This window comes from Pituophis catenifer, unplaced genomic scaffold, assembly GCF_029215685.1.
Source record: "Pituophis catenifer annectens isolate HBS135680 unplaced genomic scaffold, rPitCat1.0.hap2 SCAF_1, whole genome shotgun sequence".
NCBI classification, from domain to species: domain Eukaryota; kingdom Metazoa; phylum Chordata; class Lepidosauria; order Squamata; family Colubridae; genus Pituophis; species Pituophis catenifer.
Genome location: NW_027256881.1, coordinates 83,982,142 through 84,001,520, shown reverse-complemented (window position 1 = coordinate 84,001,520; position 19,379 = coordinate 83,982,142). Strand labels below are relative to the sequence as shown.

At 40.7% G+C, this 19,379-nt stretch overlaps 1 protein-coding gene across 2 annotated transcripts in view; it reads left to right on the top strand.

The window, feature by feature from the left end:
• The window catches only part of GRM1 (glutamate metabotropic receptor 1), a 209,108-nt gene that overhangs the window by 149,434 nt on the left and 40,295 nt on the right, over positions 1-19,379 (top strand). For both annotated transcript variants that reach the window (XM_070952047.1, XM_070952053.1), the window contains exon 4: positions 7,071-7,317. In XM_070952047.1, the coding sequence (XP_070808148.1) occupies positions 7,071-7,317 (247 nt within the window). The remainder of the gene's footprint in view (positions 1-7,070; positions 7,318-19,379) is intronic.

Sequence of the window (19,379 nt, the reverse complement as noted above, 5' to 3'; positions counted from 1 at the left end):
CATTGCTGCCATGGTTTCTTTCACTAGTTCTGAGTCTATGGACTTGAAGAGTGCTGTGGCATTAGTTGAAACCATAATTTCATCTTTTCTATTTTTAGGACTTTAATTTTCTGGAGGCCCTAGTGGGAGTTGATAGAATATTTCATTCCCCTCTGTGCCATGTCCAAGATCTCCTAAGAAGGTGGCTAGTTAGGCAAAGATGTTTTGTAATAATAGGACAAGGTGGTGGAGTTAAGCAAGAGGAGAGGGTTCTTATGTAGGAATATTTTGCAACAACAAAAAAGAAATAATGAATAAAATGAGTCAAAGCAGTTTTCCCTACCCTCCAGATTACCTCCAGATGTGCTGGATTTCGGTTCCCATAACTCTTATTATGACTGGAGAGGGTGCTTAAATCTAAACTCCAAAATATCTGAGAAAGCTACGTTTAGAGATACATCTCTCATTTATCTGACAGCTGATATATAATAGCATTTGGTGCCTGAATTATTCCGCAGTTTACATGCTGCATTTATATGTGACAGCACATGGAAATGGACACTTCATTCCTGTCAAATTGAAAGTAAAGCCAACAAGAGGAAACAAAGCCTCTAATATGCCTGAATTTTGCATATGAAAATCTCATATGAAGAATGGGAAAATTGATGACTTATCAAGAATCCTTGATATAATGGTGTTAGCACAAAAAATGAAGGCCATATACACAGGAAAAATGCACATTAATATCATGTTTGTAATAGCAGCCACAATGCTGAGCTATTTCTTAAGAGTAATGGGATGTGCGGATGGCCTTGGGGAAGGAGTGGAAGGCATGCTGCCTAGAAAACAATTAGACAAGAGAAGCAGGAGACCCCACTGATGTAACATTCAGAGATAGAAAGGACCCATCCCAGGCGTGAAATGCTATCGGTTCGCTCCAGTTTAGGCAAACCAGTAGTGATAAAAACTACCGGTTCGGGTGAACTTGTAGTAAAAAAATATTTTAAAAAGTTTTTTTAAAAGGTTCTAATGATCACAGCTGTGCCGCGCGATCATCGGAATCTTTTTTTAAACTTTTAAAAAGCATTTTTTAAATACCAGTTTGGGTGAAGCATTTAAAAAATGCTTTTAAAAAGTAAAAAAAAAAAAGTTGGCCACACCCACCCAGTCACATGACCCCCACCAAGCCACGCCCACCAAGCCACGCCCACAGAACCGGTAGCAACAAATTTACATTTCACTACTGACACATCCTAATGGATCAAGCAGTTAAAACTGGCAACAGGAAGTTTGTACCTTCAGACTTTCAAGATTCTGTCAATGTACTGTATAAAGTATAATTAGTTCATCTAGTTGTGTTTCTTGTCTGGTTTAGATAGGAGGGTTGACATTAAGGGAAAGTCAGTTTTACCCTAAAGGTCCAAATACAAATTGTGAGTATTAGATACCCATTTAGGTCGTCCTTCTACCACTCCAAATAAATGTATGATGCTCCAAACTGGATTAGGATGATGGCCCCAGTAATTCCCTTCCTAAAACTTGTCCAGTGCACGCTGTACTTAAAATTGAGAGTTCTTTTCTTTTGTGAACTGCCTGCAGTGTGGAGATTTGAAATGCTACAAGTGTTGGATTTCATTAGAGGAGAGGAGAGAAAGGAATAGATTTAGGGGATTTCCATTTATGTTGACCTTTCATAATGATCCAGTTCTGCACAGAGGGGAGATGGGAAGGTCACTGTTGCATATTTAATATAATGATACCAAATGTGATGAAATTCTAAGTAATAAGTAAGAGTTTTCTCTACAGTATGATTCATTGGTTGCCTAGTTATGCCTATGGGAAAGAGAAATACCTGCCTTTTTGCTGATCTATTCCTGAATCAGCCTCAGCTGTTTCCTCAGTATAACCTCAAGAACGAGATAAATTTGTTTAGGATAATTCCTGCATGTCACTTAATAAACCTACTCTTTACTTTTCCTTCCATCACTTTGTCGTAACCTCATCAGCTGAGGACTGATCATTTAATGCTTCTGATATAATCCCTTGGAAATGAAATGAAATTGCTAGGGTGTCGTTGTAATGTTAACCTTGTCTAAAGTTTAAAACATCAGTGTTATTGTCAGCTGAAGGAATATGGAAGCTGAATGTTCTACTTTCCCTAATTTCAAACTCTGACCCTGAGAAGAAAAAGAAAGACAATATCAAGATGGTTGAATAAATAAATAAATGGATAGAGACTATACAGATTTCCCCCTTGGTGAATGGAATGTGAGTTACCCGAATCCCTTCTTGTTGTTGTTCTTGTTAGTTGCGAAGTCGTGTCTGACCCATTGCGACCCCATGGACAACGTTCCTCCAGGCCTTCCTGTCCTCTACCATCCTCTGGAGTCCATTTAAGATCACGCCTACTGCTTCAGTGACTCCATCCAGCCATTTCATTCTCTGTCGTCCCCTTCTTCTTTTGCCCTCAATCTTTCCCAGCATTAGGGTCTTCTCCAGTGAGTCCTTCCTTCTCATTAGATGACCAAAGTATTTGAGTTTCATCTTCAGGATCTGGCCTTCTAAAGAGCAGTCAGGGTTGATCTCCTCTAGGAATGACTGGTTTGATCACCTTGCAGAATCCCTTTTAGTAATGAAAAACTGAAAAGTACAGTAATTTCTGAGCTGTTTAGTGTTGAATGACGGTCAGCTTGTTTTATTCCATGTTGGACAGGTAGCAAAATAAAACCAAGTTTGCTGGTGGAAGGACAGCTTTTTGCTAAATACTTTTACAGGAGACAAACATTCCAAGATACCGGAGTATGTGAGGTGGAACTGATTGTCACCTCAGCTCTGGATAGATTTTTAATGTTTCTGATTGATTATGAATATGTCAATTAATTAATTTTCAATCTCTTGTATAATAATTTCTCAAAATGTAGCAAACTGTGTTTATTGCAACTTCAATATAGGTTTAAGAATTTGGCATCAATCTATGCCAATCACTAGCTCCCAATCTCCTTTTCTTCCCCCTTCCTGGTTAATTCCAAATAGTTAGTTCACTTGTCTAAACATGTATCTGTTAAAACTTGGCTGGCATCAGGAAATGAATTATTGCTAAAACGCTACAATGATCTTACTATGATCATGTCACTGCTGTTCTTATTCCTTCTTTTTAAAAATTAGTTCTCTCTTTCTTTTTTTTTTTCTTAAAGAGAGGAACTGATCCAGATGGCTAGAAAGCATCGCCATCAGTGGGTATGTTACAAATTGGACTGGAAATAAGAATGATAATGGGAAACAATGGAGCATCAGGGAAACAATTATAGGGAGAAATGATGGGCATTGGCCACAATAAAATTCAGATTTTTCCCCCCTCGTTAAAATTTTGCTTTGTCACAAATGAAGTGACATTTTAAGGGACATTTTGGGCCCTTTCACATTGACCTAAATACCCAAGCATTATGTTTTATTACATCTTTAAATGTTCTGCCTATCAAAGCTATTAGGAGTGCTAAGGGTTGTATCTTCAAATCTGGATATATTTCTTAAAGAAGAGGTAAGGGGACGTGGTGGCTCAGTGGCTAAGAGCTGAGCTTGACAATCGAAAGGTCAGCAGTTCAGCGGTTTGAATCCCTAGTGCCGTATAACAGGGTGAACTCCTGTTACCTGTCCCAGCTTTTGCCAACCTAGCAGTTCGAAAACACGTAAAAAATGCAAGTAGAAAAATAGGGACCACCTTTGGTGGGAAGGTAACAGTGTTCTGTGCGCCTTTGGTGTTTAGTCATGCTGGCCACATGACCACGGACACAGCGAAAAGCGCTGGCTTTTTGGCTTTGAAACGGAGATGAGCACCACCCCCTAGAGTTGGGAACGACTAGCACATATATGCGAGGGGAACCTTTACCTTTACCTTAAGAGGTAAGAAATTGTTTGGTGTGCAATCCCAGTATTTTATACTGTAAGTTTGCACTAGAAAGTCAGCTAATTCTTATTGCAAAATCTGGTCAGAATAATCCTTCTCTTGTTTAATGAATTCTGTTTCTTGATGCACTCAAAGGAATCTGAATCATAGTTTGGGATTCAATATGTTAAGGTGTGGAATGTTCATGAATCTTTTGAAAACAACTTGTTGTTTCACAAGAAAGACACTTATTCTACTGTTTCTTAGCCCACAATAGGAATTGTATTAATAATAAAGGACTGGGTTAATAATAAAAGTCTAGGACTAGGACAAATATATCTTTGATAGATCTGATAATATTTTGAAATCAAGTGGATCTGTCGTAGTTGAACACCTTTTCTGTGATTCTTGTTGGCTTTTTAGTCATGTGAATTTACTTTCTTGTGCTAGGGATGCTTGATACATTTTCCCCTTAAAATGTGTTTTATATGCAGTCACTTTATATGGGATATGTTCTTCTATGAAGCAATCATATGGTGGCAGGCTCATTACGCCTGCTATGCAAATTCCACATTCATGAGTAATGCATCATTTAGATATAATTTCCCACTTAAGCATCCTTCTGACAAGAACAAATATGTTACTTGCATGGGAAATGCCCAAGCGATATGCTCAGACATAGCAGCATCTGATCTCACCTTTGCAGCACAGTATAAGGAAGTCAGTACTATTCTAGAGTCAATGTGGATCACTGGAGAACCACCGCTTTCTGAATTGCAAAAATGACAAATGAACCATACTATAGTGCTTCATTGCAAGCTGGTTTCTCATAGAAAGATCAGATCAAGATAATCCAGGCACAGTTATGAATGCTGAAATGCTTAATTAAGCTTTCATGATTGATTTTTGAAGGGACGAACGGTCAAAATATCAACCTCCAAAACACAGCCACAGTTTTCTTAAGGCATGTTTTAAGGTTTGAAATGCTATTCCTTCTTTGGACCATAAATGGAGAGAGTTTGCCAAGAGTTTTGCGTCTCATCTAGTGCAGACAGCAAACAGGCCTTCTTCTGCAGTAGTACGATGTAAGATATATACTCAACTGGGGCATTTGGTTCATGGTGAAAGGAAATCCCAAAATCTATAGACCCTAACCAAAATTTAACCAGTTGATGACAAATTTCAAGAGTATGGGCTTGGCTACTCATCTCTTAATCCACATAATCATATGGAGATGAAATAACCCTGACCATGAAATACTTTTTAGATGATCTTGACCTGTGCTAGCCTGCCCACATTTTGATAATATCATCAGAAGCTCTTCACACTTACCAGCTACCAATGGATATTTTCTGGTTCATTCAAAAATAGCACATTTTGTTAATAGCTATGGAGATTCTTAATCATCTAGGTCAGTGATGGCTAACCTTTTTGCCATAGCGTGCCAAAAGCGGGGGGAGCGCAGGGGTGTCGCACGTGCATGTGCCCACACCCATAATTCAGTGCACCCCACCCCACCGTGCATGTGACCCCCCCCGCGCTCTCCCTGCTATTGGCACGCGATGGCACAGTGGGACCGGAAAGCCCGTTTTTCACCTCCCCAGGCTCCAGAGGCTTTCTAGGAGCCTGGGAAGGGCAAAAACCCTTCCCCAACACCCCCCCCCCAGAGGCCCTCTGGAGGCCAGAAACGGCCCATTTCCTGACTTCCGGTGGGCCCGGAAGGCCCAAAAATCAGCTGGCCTGCATGCGCATGTGCGCTGGAGCTGAGCTAGGGCAACGCTGGCATGCCCACAGATATGGCTCCGCGTGCCACCTGTGGCACGCGTGCCATAGGTTCGCCATCACGGATCTAGGTCATGGTTGTCCCAAAGGTAGTTTTCCAAAAGGCAACTGGACTTTCTTGGTTTTTTCCTTGAACGCATTTCACTTCTCATCCAAGAAATAGAACTGAAGAAGCTTCTTGGATGAGAAGCAAAATGTTCTTAAGGGAAAAACCAAGAAAGTCCAGTTGCCTTTTGGAAAACTTCCTTTGGGTTTGTTAATAATGCTTCACCTCTAAAATTACTTCCCAAATTGCCGATTGTGCCAGATGCCATATCTGTGTTTCAAAAATACAGATATCCATTAGATCAGTGGTCCCCAACCCCCGGTCCGCGGACCGGTGCTGGGCCGTGGAGTACCTGGCACCGGGCCACGCAGCGGCCGGGGGACATGAACGCTGCAGCGCAAAGGCTCCTGGGCCGTGCGCAATGGGCCGTGCGCAAAAGCTCCTGGGCCGTGCCCCCACCCCTGCGCGCGCTCAGCGGGCCGCGGCGATAAAAAGGTTGGGGACCACTGCATTAGATGACAGTGACAAGTACAGAAAATGCTGATGCTTTATTGCTATCTCATGATGATTCAGTTTTTTTGCATCCCAGATATAATAGTCCTATCTTGAACCTTTGAAATTCCTTCTGCTTTGTGGATTTTCCATTAAATGATATGAGTAGATGAGCTCTTTTTCTTAGAGTGGCAGACTGGGCATTGGGTGTTTCTGTTTTAATTGTACTTTAATATTTTACTATTTATTAGTATGGTGCCTTTAAGCAACTCAGAGAAAAGAGTCCTTATCTGTCAAGATCATCCATGTTTTACAATACCACTTCTCCTATTGTTGCTTTTATTTTCTAGCCAGAATTTCTTCGGGGGGAAAAATCAACAAAAGTCATACCGCAAATCAATAAAACCACCACCTTCATCACTACAAGCTACACTGTGCATGATTTTAGAAAGATTAAATCTCTGCCAGTGTTAGGAAGACATTGACTAATGTTCTCAATATTCAAAATGTAAAATAAATAAATGTATCATTTTTACTGGTGCATCACACCTATAAATTTTGATACTATGCAACAGCCTCCAGAACTATTTTGGAAAATACCAAAATGTCCCATATCATTTTAGAGCAGAGAAAGGAAACTTGTCATATTTCAAATGCTGCTGAACAATAGGATAGCCACTGGTGAGAGATGTTGAAGATCAGTTATAAAATGAGGATTAAAAATTGGTGGTTTTGTGGTGGGGGTATTTGAAGCAATGTTTGGTCTTTTAAAAATTTTTTCTTAAGCTACTGGCTGTCTAAAAATACTGATTTCACTGCAGAAGAACATTCTGAAAAGAGTTCCTTTCATTTTCAATTTAGAAATAATACTTTGTCTTCTGATTACAGGCAATGAAAGCTTAGAAGAAAACTATGTCCAAGACAGTAAAATGGGATTTGTTATCAATGCAATCTATGCTATGGCTCATGGCTTACAAAATATGCATCATGCCCTTTGCCCGGGACACGTTGGACTCTGCGATGCTATGAAGCCAATTGATGGAAGTAAGCTTTTGGAGTCTATCCTCAATTCATCATTCACTGGAGTCTCAGGAGAAGAAGTACGGATTGATGAAAATGGAGATGCTCCTGGAAGGTACTATAAGATCATCATTATTTATACATCTGAAGTCCAAACATAAATGTCTAGTCTAGGCTAGTCTAGGCTAGTCTAGGCTAGTCTAGTCTAGGCTAGACTAGACTAGACTAGACTAGACTAGACTAGACTAGACTAGACTAGACTAGAATAGAATAGAATAGAATAGAATAGAATAGAATAGAATAGAATAGAATAGAATAGAATAGAATAGAATAGAATTCTTTATTGGCCAAGTGTGATTGGACACACAAGGAATTTGTCTTAGGTGTATATGCTCTCAGTGTACATAAGGAGGATAAAATACATTCATCAAGAATAAAAAGATACCGCTTCTGGCCGGTCCCAGAGTGGAGTGGGAATGGAGATTTTGCAATATCCTTCCCCCAGAAGTGGGGAAGGAATGGGGATTTTGCAGTATCCTTCCCCTGCCACACCCACCAAGCCGTGCCCACCAAGCCATGCCCACAGAACCAGTAGTAAAAAAATTTGAATTTCACCACTGCTAGATACTATTTGTAGTATATACAAGAACATTCCAGGATGATCATTAAAATTAGTAAAGAAGATCTGTAACAAGTATACTTTGTGGACAATAAGGGTTTATTCTCTGCTTTATCACAACAAGACTCAACTCAAGATGGTCTTACAAGGCCTGATGTGTCCTTTCAGAAGGAAAATGGGACAGTGGAGCTATACTAGTTCACTAATATCAGTGAAGTACAGAGGTGGATTGGCTTGGTTGTGTCTATGAAGTCATTTGCTTCATTCATCCATTCTTTTCATTCTTATTAAAGCAAACCATATGTATATTTCAAATTAAGGAGGAAAAAATCACAAAGAAGCTAGCAGAGTTATCTTCTTTTATCTCCAAATCTGAATGGACTATCAAATAGCAAAAGGAGCCCTCAGTGATCTTTTAGATATAATTAATAAAATCCCAGATGATAAATGGAGCTAGTGTATACAGTATAACTTTTTACTGAAAGCATGAGCAAAGAGATTTGATTTAAGTTAGTTACCAAACATGCCAAAGCTGTCATCAAATAAACATATTTTTGTCCCTGATAACAGCCTGCTTTCACATCAGGGACATTCAGAGAAAACATCTTCTGAAGATGTTATCACCTGCTAGATTCATATAGGAGTGACTAGTTTTTTTAAATGTCCAGGTCCCCAATCTATGAGGAACTTGAAAAGTCGGTGCTTTGTATTTTGGCTTGGAAAAAGTCCCAAGTCAGCAGTTATTAGAGCCATGGTGATGCAGTGGTTAGAATGCAGTACTGCAGGCTACTTCTGCTGACTGCTGGCTGTCTGCAGTTTGGCAGTTCGAATCTCACCAGACTCAAAGTTGACTCTGCCTTCCACCCTTCCAAGGTCAGTAAAATGAGGACCCAGATTGTTGGGGGCAATATGCTGAGACTGAAAACTGCTTAGAGAGGGCTGTAAAGCACCATGAAGCAGTATATAAATATAAGTGCTATTGCTATTATTATTAAGATTCCTAGGCATCTGACATGTTTATATTCCCCCTCAAACCTGCTTGCTGCTCCAATCACCAATACCGAACCTGAATTAAATTGGCAGGCCTGTTTACTTCTGTCCATGGTATGACCGGAGCACTATCTTGCCTTGTCTCCAGACAGGGAAAATGTGTATATTTTGTGCTGTCCCATTTTGGTGGGACAGTGAAAAGAAGGAAGGACAGAAAGAGTTTTAGGGAGACTACATTAGCCTTTATTCAAAATCCTTTAAAAGAAATGCTTTGAATTCTTTAATTACATACAATGAAAAATTGAGTCACAGTTGATGACATAGGCCAGATGTATTGTAGCCTAATGGTTTTCAAGTCCAAACATTTTGTTTAAACGCTCCTGGTTTAAAAGAAAACGAAACTCCAAAAGGTGACTGGAATGGATGGAGTAAGTTGTAATACTTCTTGTATTGCACTTTCCTTGAAATCAAAGGTCCACAGGCCAAAGTTGCTTCTTGCTCCAGCCATGTCATTTTTGGAATCCTAGGTGGTCTTGGTTACTTTGAATACCTTTTATCACTTTTGATTAATTCCCCAGTTGCAGCTGTAAGCAGATGGGAAGGTTCACTGTCGTGTGTGATAGGTTAGACTGTTTTTAAAGATGACCCTGAATATTCATTTAATGAAGAATTTAGTTGCTGGAATCTTCTCTGGTTGAGTTGTTCATCTTTCACTCATTCTAAAATAATGAGATTGGATGCCTGTTTGCTTCTTACCTCAGTTTAGGGGTGCTTGTCTTGATCTTGAAATACAGTAAGGTCCAGAAATATTGGGACATCGACACAATTCTAACATCTTTGGCTCTATACACCACCACAATGGAGTTGGAATGAAACAAACACAATGTGCGTTAACTGCAGACTGTCAGCTTTAATTTGAGGGTATGTACATCCAACTCAGGTGAACAGTGTAGGACTTACAGCAGTTTGCATATGTGCCTCCCACTTGTTAAGGGACCAAAAGTAATGGGACAGAATAATAATCATAAATCAAACTTTCCCTTCTTAATACTTGGTTGCAAATCCTTTGCAGTCAATCACAGCCTGAAGTCTGGAACGCATAAACATCACCAGACACTGGGTTTCATCCCTGGTGATGCTCTGCCAGGCCTCTACTGCAACTGTCTTCAGTTCCTGCTTGTTCTTGAGGCATTTTCCCTTCAGTTTTGTCTTCAGCAAGTGAAATGCATGCTCAATGGGATTCAGATCAGGTGATTGACTTGGCCATTGCATAACATTCCACTTCTGTCCCTTCAAAAACTCTTTGGTTGCTTTTGCAGTATGCTTTGGGTCATTGTCCATCTGCACTGTGAAGTGCTGTCCAATGAGTTCTGCAGCATTTGGCTGAATGTGAGCAGATAATATTGCCCAAAACACTTCAGAATTCATCCTGCTGCTTTTGTCAGCAGTCACATCATCAATAAATACAAGAGAACCAGTTCCATTGGCAGCCATACATGCCCACACCATGACACTACCACCACCATGCTTCACTGATGAGGTGGTATGCTTAGGATCATGAACAGTTTCTTTCCTTCTCCATACTCTTCTCTTCCCATCACTCTAGTACAAGTTGATCTTAGTCTCATCTGTCCATAGGATCTTGTTCCAGAACTGTGAAGGCTTTGTTAGATGTTGTTTGGCAAACTCTAATTTGGCCTTCCTATTTTTGAGGCTCACCAATGGTTTACATCTTGTGGTGAACCCTCTGTATTCACTCTGGTGAAGTCTTCTCTTGATTGTTGACTTTGACACACATACACCTAACTCCTGGAGAGTGTTCTTGATCTGGCCAACTGTTGTGAAGGGTGTTTTCTTCACCAGGGAAAGAATTCTTCAGTCATCCACCACATTTGTTTTCCATGGTCTCCCAGGTCTTTTGGTGTTGCTGAGCTCACTGGTGCATTCCTTCTTTTTGAGAATGTTTCAAACAGTTGTTTTGGCCATGCCTAATGTTCTTGCTATCTCTCTGATGGGTTTGTTTTGTTTCTTCAGCCTAATGATGGCTTGCTTCACTGATAGTGACAGCTCTTTGGATCTCATCTTGAGAGTTGACAGCAACAGATTCCAAATGCAAATAGCACACTTGCAATGAATTCTGGGCCTTTTATCTGCACATTGTAATTGGGGTAATGAGGGAATATCACACACCTGGCCATGGAACAGCTGAGAAGCCAATTGTCCCATTACTTTTGATCCCTTAACAAGTGGGAGGCACATATACAAACTGTTGTAAGTCCTACACTTACTTTTTGAAGGGACAGAAGTGGAATGTTATGCAATGGCCAAGTCAATCACCTGATCTGAATCCCATTGAGCATGCATTTCACTTGCTGAAGACAAAACTGAAGGGAAAATGCCTCAAGAACAAGCAGGAACTGAAGACAGTTGCAGTAGAGGCCTGGCAGAGCATCACCAGGGATGAAACCCAGTGTCTGGTGATGTTTATGCGTTCCAGACTTCAGGCTGTGATTGACTGCAAAGGATTTGCAACCAAGTATTAAGAAGGGAAAGTTTGATTTATGATTATTATTCTGTCCCATTACTTTTGGTCCCTTAACAAGTGGGAGGCACATATGCAAACTGCTGTAAGTCCTACACTGTTCACCTGAGTTGGATGTACATACTCTCAAATTAAAGCTGACAGTCTGCAGTTAACGCACATTGTGTTTGTTTCATTCCAACTCCATTGTGGTGGTGTATAGAGCCAAAGATGCTAGAATTGTGTCGATGTCCCAATATTTCTGGACCTGACTGTAGTCTATAGCCAAGATCCCTACAGGAACATACTCAATGTCTATAGAGATTCTCAGTCATCCAAGTCATGGTTGTCCCAAAGGTGTTTTTTCAAAAGGCACCTGGACTTTGTTTTTCCTTGAAGACTTTTCGCTTCTCATCCAAGAAGCTTATTCACTTCTGACTGAATGGGAGATGATGGAAGGATTTATATTCCTTGCAGTCATCCAGTCATTAGCATTCTTTCTGAGAGTCATAATGTGTAACATGTTCACACTGGTACAATAGGGCTGGTTGTTTTGTTAATATGATTTATTGGGTTAGGGATTTTCTGTCTTCACTGTGAGTTGTATTGTGTTGGGGGAGGTGCACTGAGGGAGCTCAACCAATCTCATTGCACATATGTTGTGCACTGACAATAAAGATTTGAATTGAATTGAATTGAATTGAGGCCATACTTGGAGGTATACCTGTGCCCTTAGGGTCACCTGAATAGGAAAAGCAAAGTCCAGGTGCCTTTCGAAAAAGCACCTTTAGGAAAATATTCTCTTCTATTTATCTGCTCATAGCTTAACAACTTCTGTCAAGATGCTTCTCTGAGTCCCCATTAATATAACATGCATTACACCAGAATACTCTTCCTAAATATAATTTTATCAGTGGCAAGTTCAGAACTTCCCATTTGCTCCAGCATTTTGTCATTTTTAGACCTTCATTCGGTCTTTTGTTATGCCTAATAGTTGCACTCCACGTTTTGGTTATCTACTCTTTCTACTATCTAGTATTCAATGTAAGTGAATACTTCTAGTACCACTTTGATACTTTATAATAAAGAAATATTTCAAACATAGCATCTTTGTGCCAGTAGAATCAAAGACTTAATTCATGGGTGTTTTGTTTTGTTTTGTTTTTGCTTGAAGGAGAAAGATGAGGCATGAGTGAAGCTCCGCTGAGTCTGCTGGTGTTTTTATAGGAGCATCAGCAGAATTAATTATCCTGGGTTACAAGTGGAGCATTTAATTTGCTGAAGTGGATCAATATTAGACTATGGAAGTAGGGTCTGTAATACTCTGCCTACCACATCAGCACTAATATATATCAAGGTCTGAACTTTTCACTGCAGTTTAAAATTTGGTCTCTGTCTCTCTCCCTCTCCCCCCCTCTCTTGTATTATTAATCTTTCTTAATAAAATACTGTATCTACACCTTCTTATTAAATAAAGCTACTGAGATGTCACATACAGAATTTGAAATAATTCTGTATGTGGCATTGAATAAATAAAGTGGCTTGACAGTATTGCAAAGCAACTACTTGCAATAATCCTGAAGGAACAATGTTTGACACTATCAACAGTATTCATAACCCTCAACCATGGCATCCTTCTAGGCCAGGGATCTCCAAATCACTGCCCATGGGCTACATCCAGCCCTCCAGAAGGCTTCAATCGGCCCGCCAGCTCTTCCCAACCAGACAAGGAAAAGGAAACCTGGGGAGTGGGTGGGAGAAGTGATCTGGACTGGTTGGGCATTGGCCTGATCCAGCTGAGCTTCTCTTTGTTTTTATGTTTTATGCCCCATTTGCTAATGTTTGACATTTTTCTTATATCATTTGTCTGTACCAGCACAGCATTCTGTTCTGACCCAGCTCCCCAAACACGACAAACCCTCTGTAGTGAAATAAGATTATTCCTTTATTAGTAGCACCAGCAGCCCCAGCAAAAAGTTTCTCTCTCACCGCAGACTAACAAGTCTGTCCGGCAGAGCTGAATAGTTGTCTGCCACATCTATTCATCTCCTCCCCTGGCCTTTTATCCACAGAGCTAGGGTGGGGCTTCGCTAGGAGTGGTGGCTGTTCCATCCCAAGGATCGGCCCACTGCTTTCCACTGCTCTCTTCTCTGCCTTCTGCGTATCCATGTGTCAGGCACTGGACCCAGCTGTTCTTCCTCTTCCTCATCAGCCACCTCCAGACCTGGGGGCTATTGACTCTCCATCTGAGGGCTGATGGACGGCCCAGGTTCCGCCTCTGTCTCTCTCTCTCTCTGACAGCTTTATTCCCTCTTTCCTCTCAGAGTTCTCAGGTTGCCTTGATGCTGACCCTGACTCCCATGCCTCCTCCTCCTCATCTGATTCAGCTGCTGGAGGGGCCAGTGGCCAACACGTTGTTTCTTTGTAATCATCACATTTCTTTTTGTTGTTGTTGTGAATCATTGAGCAAAATATAAGATATAATTCGTTCAATTAAATTTTATTTGCTCATTTATAAAACTGATTTTACAATGTTCGCAAAATGTCCATTATGGCCCTCAGTCTGAAAAGTTTGGAGACCCCCCCCCCCCCATCAGTGATGGGTTGCTCCCGGTTCTGTCTGGTTCTTTAGAACCGGTAGTAATGTGCAGAAGCTTGCACGCTCCCATTGCAAACTGATAGTAAAGGTAAATAGAACTCACCCCTGCCTCCTGTTCTAGGCTATCTGGGTTCTGGGAGTTTGGGGTATGTTTTGTGATGTTTTATGATGTTTCCACTTCTACCTAAGTGAGTGGTTCCAATCAATCCTCAAGGAGGGAGGTAAACACTCAGGTTCTTAGGAACTCTGCTCTGGCTTTGGACCTTCCCTGGATGTAATTAGACACCTGCGTGCAACTGGTAGGGAAGACTGTCTGTTGGTTTGGCATGAAAAGCTACTTTATGGTAATTTTTTCCTCCAGAACTCATAGGGATATGGCACAGAGGAATTGCTTAAAGATGAGAAATCAGCAAAAACCAGTTGTCTTGGATGTGAACAACAATATGTGCAGCTAAGAACTGTGCAACCTATTAAATCTTATTCCTGAACAAGATATAAAACTATTAGGAGTATATGAATTGTCTAAGATTTGATTTGAACAATCGATTTTATGAGTTGTGTGAATTTGATTCAAATATTGATTCATTTCCACAAATTGAGTTACTATGTTGAAGAGAATCGGCAGATTGAACTGATTCGGTTCAAATGCTTGATTCAGCTCAAAAGTACTTGAGTTGGGAAGCAGTAGTTTAATTTAGTGCATAAAATTAATTTGGAGATCTGATGAAAAATTCAGTTTGAAAGGTAATTCAACCAGATCATCTCTGAATTTAAAAAATATATATCTCTGAATCACTTCTTCACACAACTCCACAAAAGGTTGTCATTAATAATCCACTGTAATCTGGTTAAAATTAATTTTGTAATGCTCAGGTGTGTAAATTCCTGTAATCTTTGAGTGGCTACTACATGGAACAGATCCAGAGGGACACTTTGCTCATTAGGAAAGCACGTCATTAAATGATTTGGGTGACCTAAAGGTAAAGTCTCCTTGAGCTGAGCTGAACTACTGGTGACTTCATACCCATGTCCATCTTGTTTTCTTGGCAACAATACAAAAGATTTTGCCATGACCTTCTTCCAAGATGTTTTTTTGATAACTATCTTTTGTTGGCACATGCATTAAAAAAATAGCAATTGGTAAACAACAGAAAGGAACAAAATATTTTCAAAGGCTGTTCCAATGATTAAACTTTTGTTTGTCCTACTTCCTTTGGCAGGGAGGGGTTGTTGGGGAGGAAACTTGTTTTCTCTCTCTTTGCCTTCAAGTCACGATTTCTCACTATCTGTCACACAAGCATACATACTATACTTACTGTAGTTGAAAAATTAAGTTAAATAGATAGGGATAGAATCAAGATCACGTGAAGTGTTAATACCACTTTATAATGCCTTGGTAAGGCCACACTTGGAATATTGCATTCAGTTTTGGTCGCCACAATGTAAAAAAGATGTGGAGACTCTAGAAAGAGTGCAGAGAAGAGCTACAAAGATGATTAGAGGACTGGAGGCTAATACATATGAAGAATGGTTGCAGGAACTGGGTATGTCTAGCCTAATGAAAAGAAGGACTAGGGGAGACATGATAGCAGTGTTCCAGTATCTCAGGGGGTCCCCCAAAGAAGAGGGAGTCAAACTATTCTCCAAAGCACCTGAGGGCAGAACAAGAAGCAATGGGTGGAAACTAATCAAGGAGAGAAGCAACTTAGAACTAAGGAGAAATTTCGTGACAGTTAGAACAATTAATCAGTGGAACAACTTGCCTGCAGAGGTTGTGACTGCTCCAACACTGGAAATTTTTAAGAAGATGTTGGATAACCATTTGTCTGAAGTGTGTAGGGTTTCTGCCTGGGCAGGGGGTTGGACTAGAAGACCTCCAAGGTCCCTTCTAACTCTGTTATTTTATTCTAAATTTCACCTTTAAATATTTCTAAATGTATTAAACAGGACTTCCCAAAGGTGCTTTTCAAGAGGCAACTGGTCTTTCTTGGGGTTTTTTCTTGAAAACATTTCACTTCTCATCCAAAAAGCTTCTTCACTGTTGTAACATCAAACAGTGACAGTCGCTGCACAAGGCAGTCAGTAAGTGAGGACTACTTGCAATGGATCTGGACTGCTACAATCTTGAGGACCAGTAGATGGCAGCCAAGAAGTAGGCTTTCTCTTATCTCTTTGCTATCATCAGGCATGCTGCAGCCCCAGATCTGTCCTTCTCCTCTTACAATTTCTAGTCCCAAAAAACAGAAAATAAAAATCACAGCTTCTGGTTGCAGTTTTCTCCTCATTCTGAATTTTAATCAAAACACTTCTCTGTCTGCCACCCACAACATTTTTTTTTCTCATCTCTATCTCTCAAATGCCTGCTTGTCTGTCTAGACTTGCTAGTGATTCCTTCTCTCTCTCTTTTCTATTCTGCTCCATTAGTTTCAACATCTTGTCACTTCGTACTTTTGCATAAGTCTTGTTCTGTCTGATAAGCAGCAGAAGTGCGAGTTAGCTCCAGAAATCTTTTGTAAGGCAGGTCTTTAAGCAGGGAATACTTCCTGACAGCCTGCAAAAGCAGGGAGGCTGTCTTGGTTGCGCTTGTGCAAACACACCCTGGCAATGGACATCAAGAGACAAGAGGGCCAGAGGTGGGCTTCAAACATTTTAGCAAGGGGTTCTCTGCCCGGTTGCTGGGTGGGCGTGGCCATGGTGGGCGTGGCCTAGTCGGCCTCCTGCACTATGGTAGTGGCGGTGTTTTTGCCCTTCCTGGGCTCCGGAGGCTTTCCTCGAGCCTCTGGGAGGGCGAAAACAGCCTCCCCAGGCTCTGGAGGCCCTCTGGAGGCCTTCCCAAACTTCTGGTAGGCCCATTTTTTCATCCTCCCCAAGCCTCCATGCACGCCCTACACTTACCTGCATCCAAAATGGGCTGCGTGGGGACTCCTGGGAGGGGCGGGAGGGGTGGGCAGGGACAGCCAGGAGTGGGATTTGGAGGTTCTCTGAACTGCACAGAATCTTAGCTAGAGTTTCTCCCGAATCCTTGCAAACCCCCATCAGCCCACCCCTGAAGAGGGCTCTTTGACTCATGCTTCAAGCCTCAAGTTTCATTGTGGTCCTTTCCTTTTGAAACTTTATTTATTAAAGCCATGCCCCCGTTATTATTATGGATGTTTGTTTGTTTTTATGTTTAATTTTTTAGTCCCAATTGTTATATACCATATAAGGTAATAAGGAAGTGAGCTGCAGGCTTCACTCAGGCCCTCCAAATAGGTGGGAAAATACTTGAATCTCATTGGCTAAGCTGTCTGGCAGCCCTCTATAAAAGAGGACACTGCCAGACAAGCAAGTTGTTGGGTTGTACTGGTCTACTATTAAAGAGCTGTTGTTACTGAAGAACTGTGTCTGTCTCTTCTATCCTTGAAGATTGAAACAAAAATGGACTTCTCCTACATGTCAATAGCAAAAGGGAGTAGCATCTCCTCCAGTCCTATGAAAGTTCATCAGACAGATGCAGATGAAAACATTCAAGGATCAGTAGAGTCTGAGGTGGTATTCAGCAGCTTCTGATCAGTTCTGGAGAACCTGTAGTGGAAATTTTGAATGGTTCGGAGAACCAGTAAATACCACCTCTGACTGGCCCCGCCCCCATTTATTCTCTGCCTCCCGAGTCCCAGCTAATCGGGAAGAAATGGGGATTTTGCAGTAACCTTCCCCTGGAGTGGGGAGGGAATGGAGATTTTACAGTATCCTTCCCCTGCCAGGCCTACCAAGCCATGCCATGCCCACCAAGTCACAGAACCGGTAGTAAAAAAATTTGAATCCCACCAGTGAGTAAATTTTTAATTCAGTTCTGGTATTACAGTCAGCAGCTTGAAAAGAGGAAGAAGGGGGGAGGAGGAAGAGGAAGAGGAGGAAGAGGAGGAAGAAGAAGAAGAAGAAGAAGAAGAAGAAGAAGAAGAAGAAGAAGAAGGAGGAGGAGGAGGAGGAGGAGGAGGAGGAGGAGGAGGAGGAGGAGGAGGAGGAGGAGGAGGAGGAGGAGGAGGAGGAGATCAATCCATGGTTTGTTTGGATCAGTCAATAATGTGAAGGCCTTTAAAATGCAGCTTTCTTGCCAACATTACCTCATAAGTATCTACTTTCCTATAAATTAGATATACAATTCTAAACTACCTTTCAATAAGAATTGACCTATTTAGAATGAAGCAGTTCCTTGCCAAAAACGAAGTTCACAGACATCCCACAGATTAATAGATAACTGGTTTTGCCTTGCTATTATTTTCTTGCTTATAGAAATCAGTCTGTATAATTTGTCTTATAATTTATATAATTTACCCAGAAGACAACACATACTTACTTTACATTTTTTACTCTTTTTAATACATCACCATATTTTATTTATTCACATCTCCAGGTTGTTAATTAATTCTCATAAAGCATTTTTTCATTTGCTTTTCACTTGGCATTTTATAACAAGAAATCTTTGATTGCCCCAAGAGGAGTGAATTAGCACATTTTTCAGTATGCATACCCAGTAATTCCACAAATGTTAAATGTGCTCTCAAAATCTATCTCTGATATAGAATAGGATTCTCATTTCAAGTACTGATAAAGGGAATATATTACATACAAGCCAACCATTATTATATGAAAGGCCTACCAGATCAATCTGACCAGGAATTTCTGACCACAGAAAAACTAAAACTAATTTTTATTGAAATTGGTTATAATAAAAGAATCTTGCATCCTTTTTTGTATCTGATTAAAATTACGGTTGTAATGCTCAGATATGCAAATTCCTGGACTCTTTGAGTGGCTACTAAATAGAACATATCCAGAGGAGCACTTTGCTCAGGATCAGAACTGGATGCGGTATTTCAAGTGTAGCCTCACTAGTGTGATATAGAGTGATAGTATCACTTCTCATGATTTTGATGTTATCCCTCTGTTGATGCAACCTAAGACTGCATTGGCTTTTTTGGCAGCTAAAGCACATTACTGGATGGTACTTAAATGGTGGTCCAGTAATACACTTAGATCCTCTCACAGTTAACTACTGTTGAACCAGCTTTCACCTATTATATACTCATGCATTTTGTTTTTCCTGCCTAAGTGTAGGATATTACTTTCCACCCCAGTGAATTGCATCTTGTTGGATAGGGCTCAGTGCTCAAGTCTGTCAAGATCCTTCTGAATTTTGAGTCTATCTTTCAAAGTGTTAGCAATTCCTCCCAGCTTGGTGTTGCCTGCAGATTTGATGAGTTCTCCTTCAATCTCCTTATCAAGTTCATTTAAGGTAATCCTCGACTTACAACCATTCATTTAGTGATCATTGAAAGTTATAACGGTATTGAAAAAAGTGGCTTATCACCGTTTTTCACACTTATGACTAGTGCAGCAGCCCTATCAAACTTTGGATGCTTGGCAACTGATTCATATTATGGTGGTTTCAATGTCCTGGGGTCATGT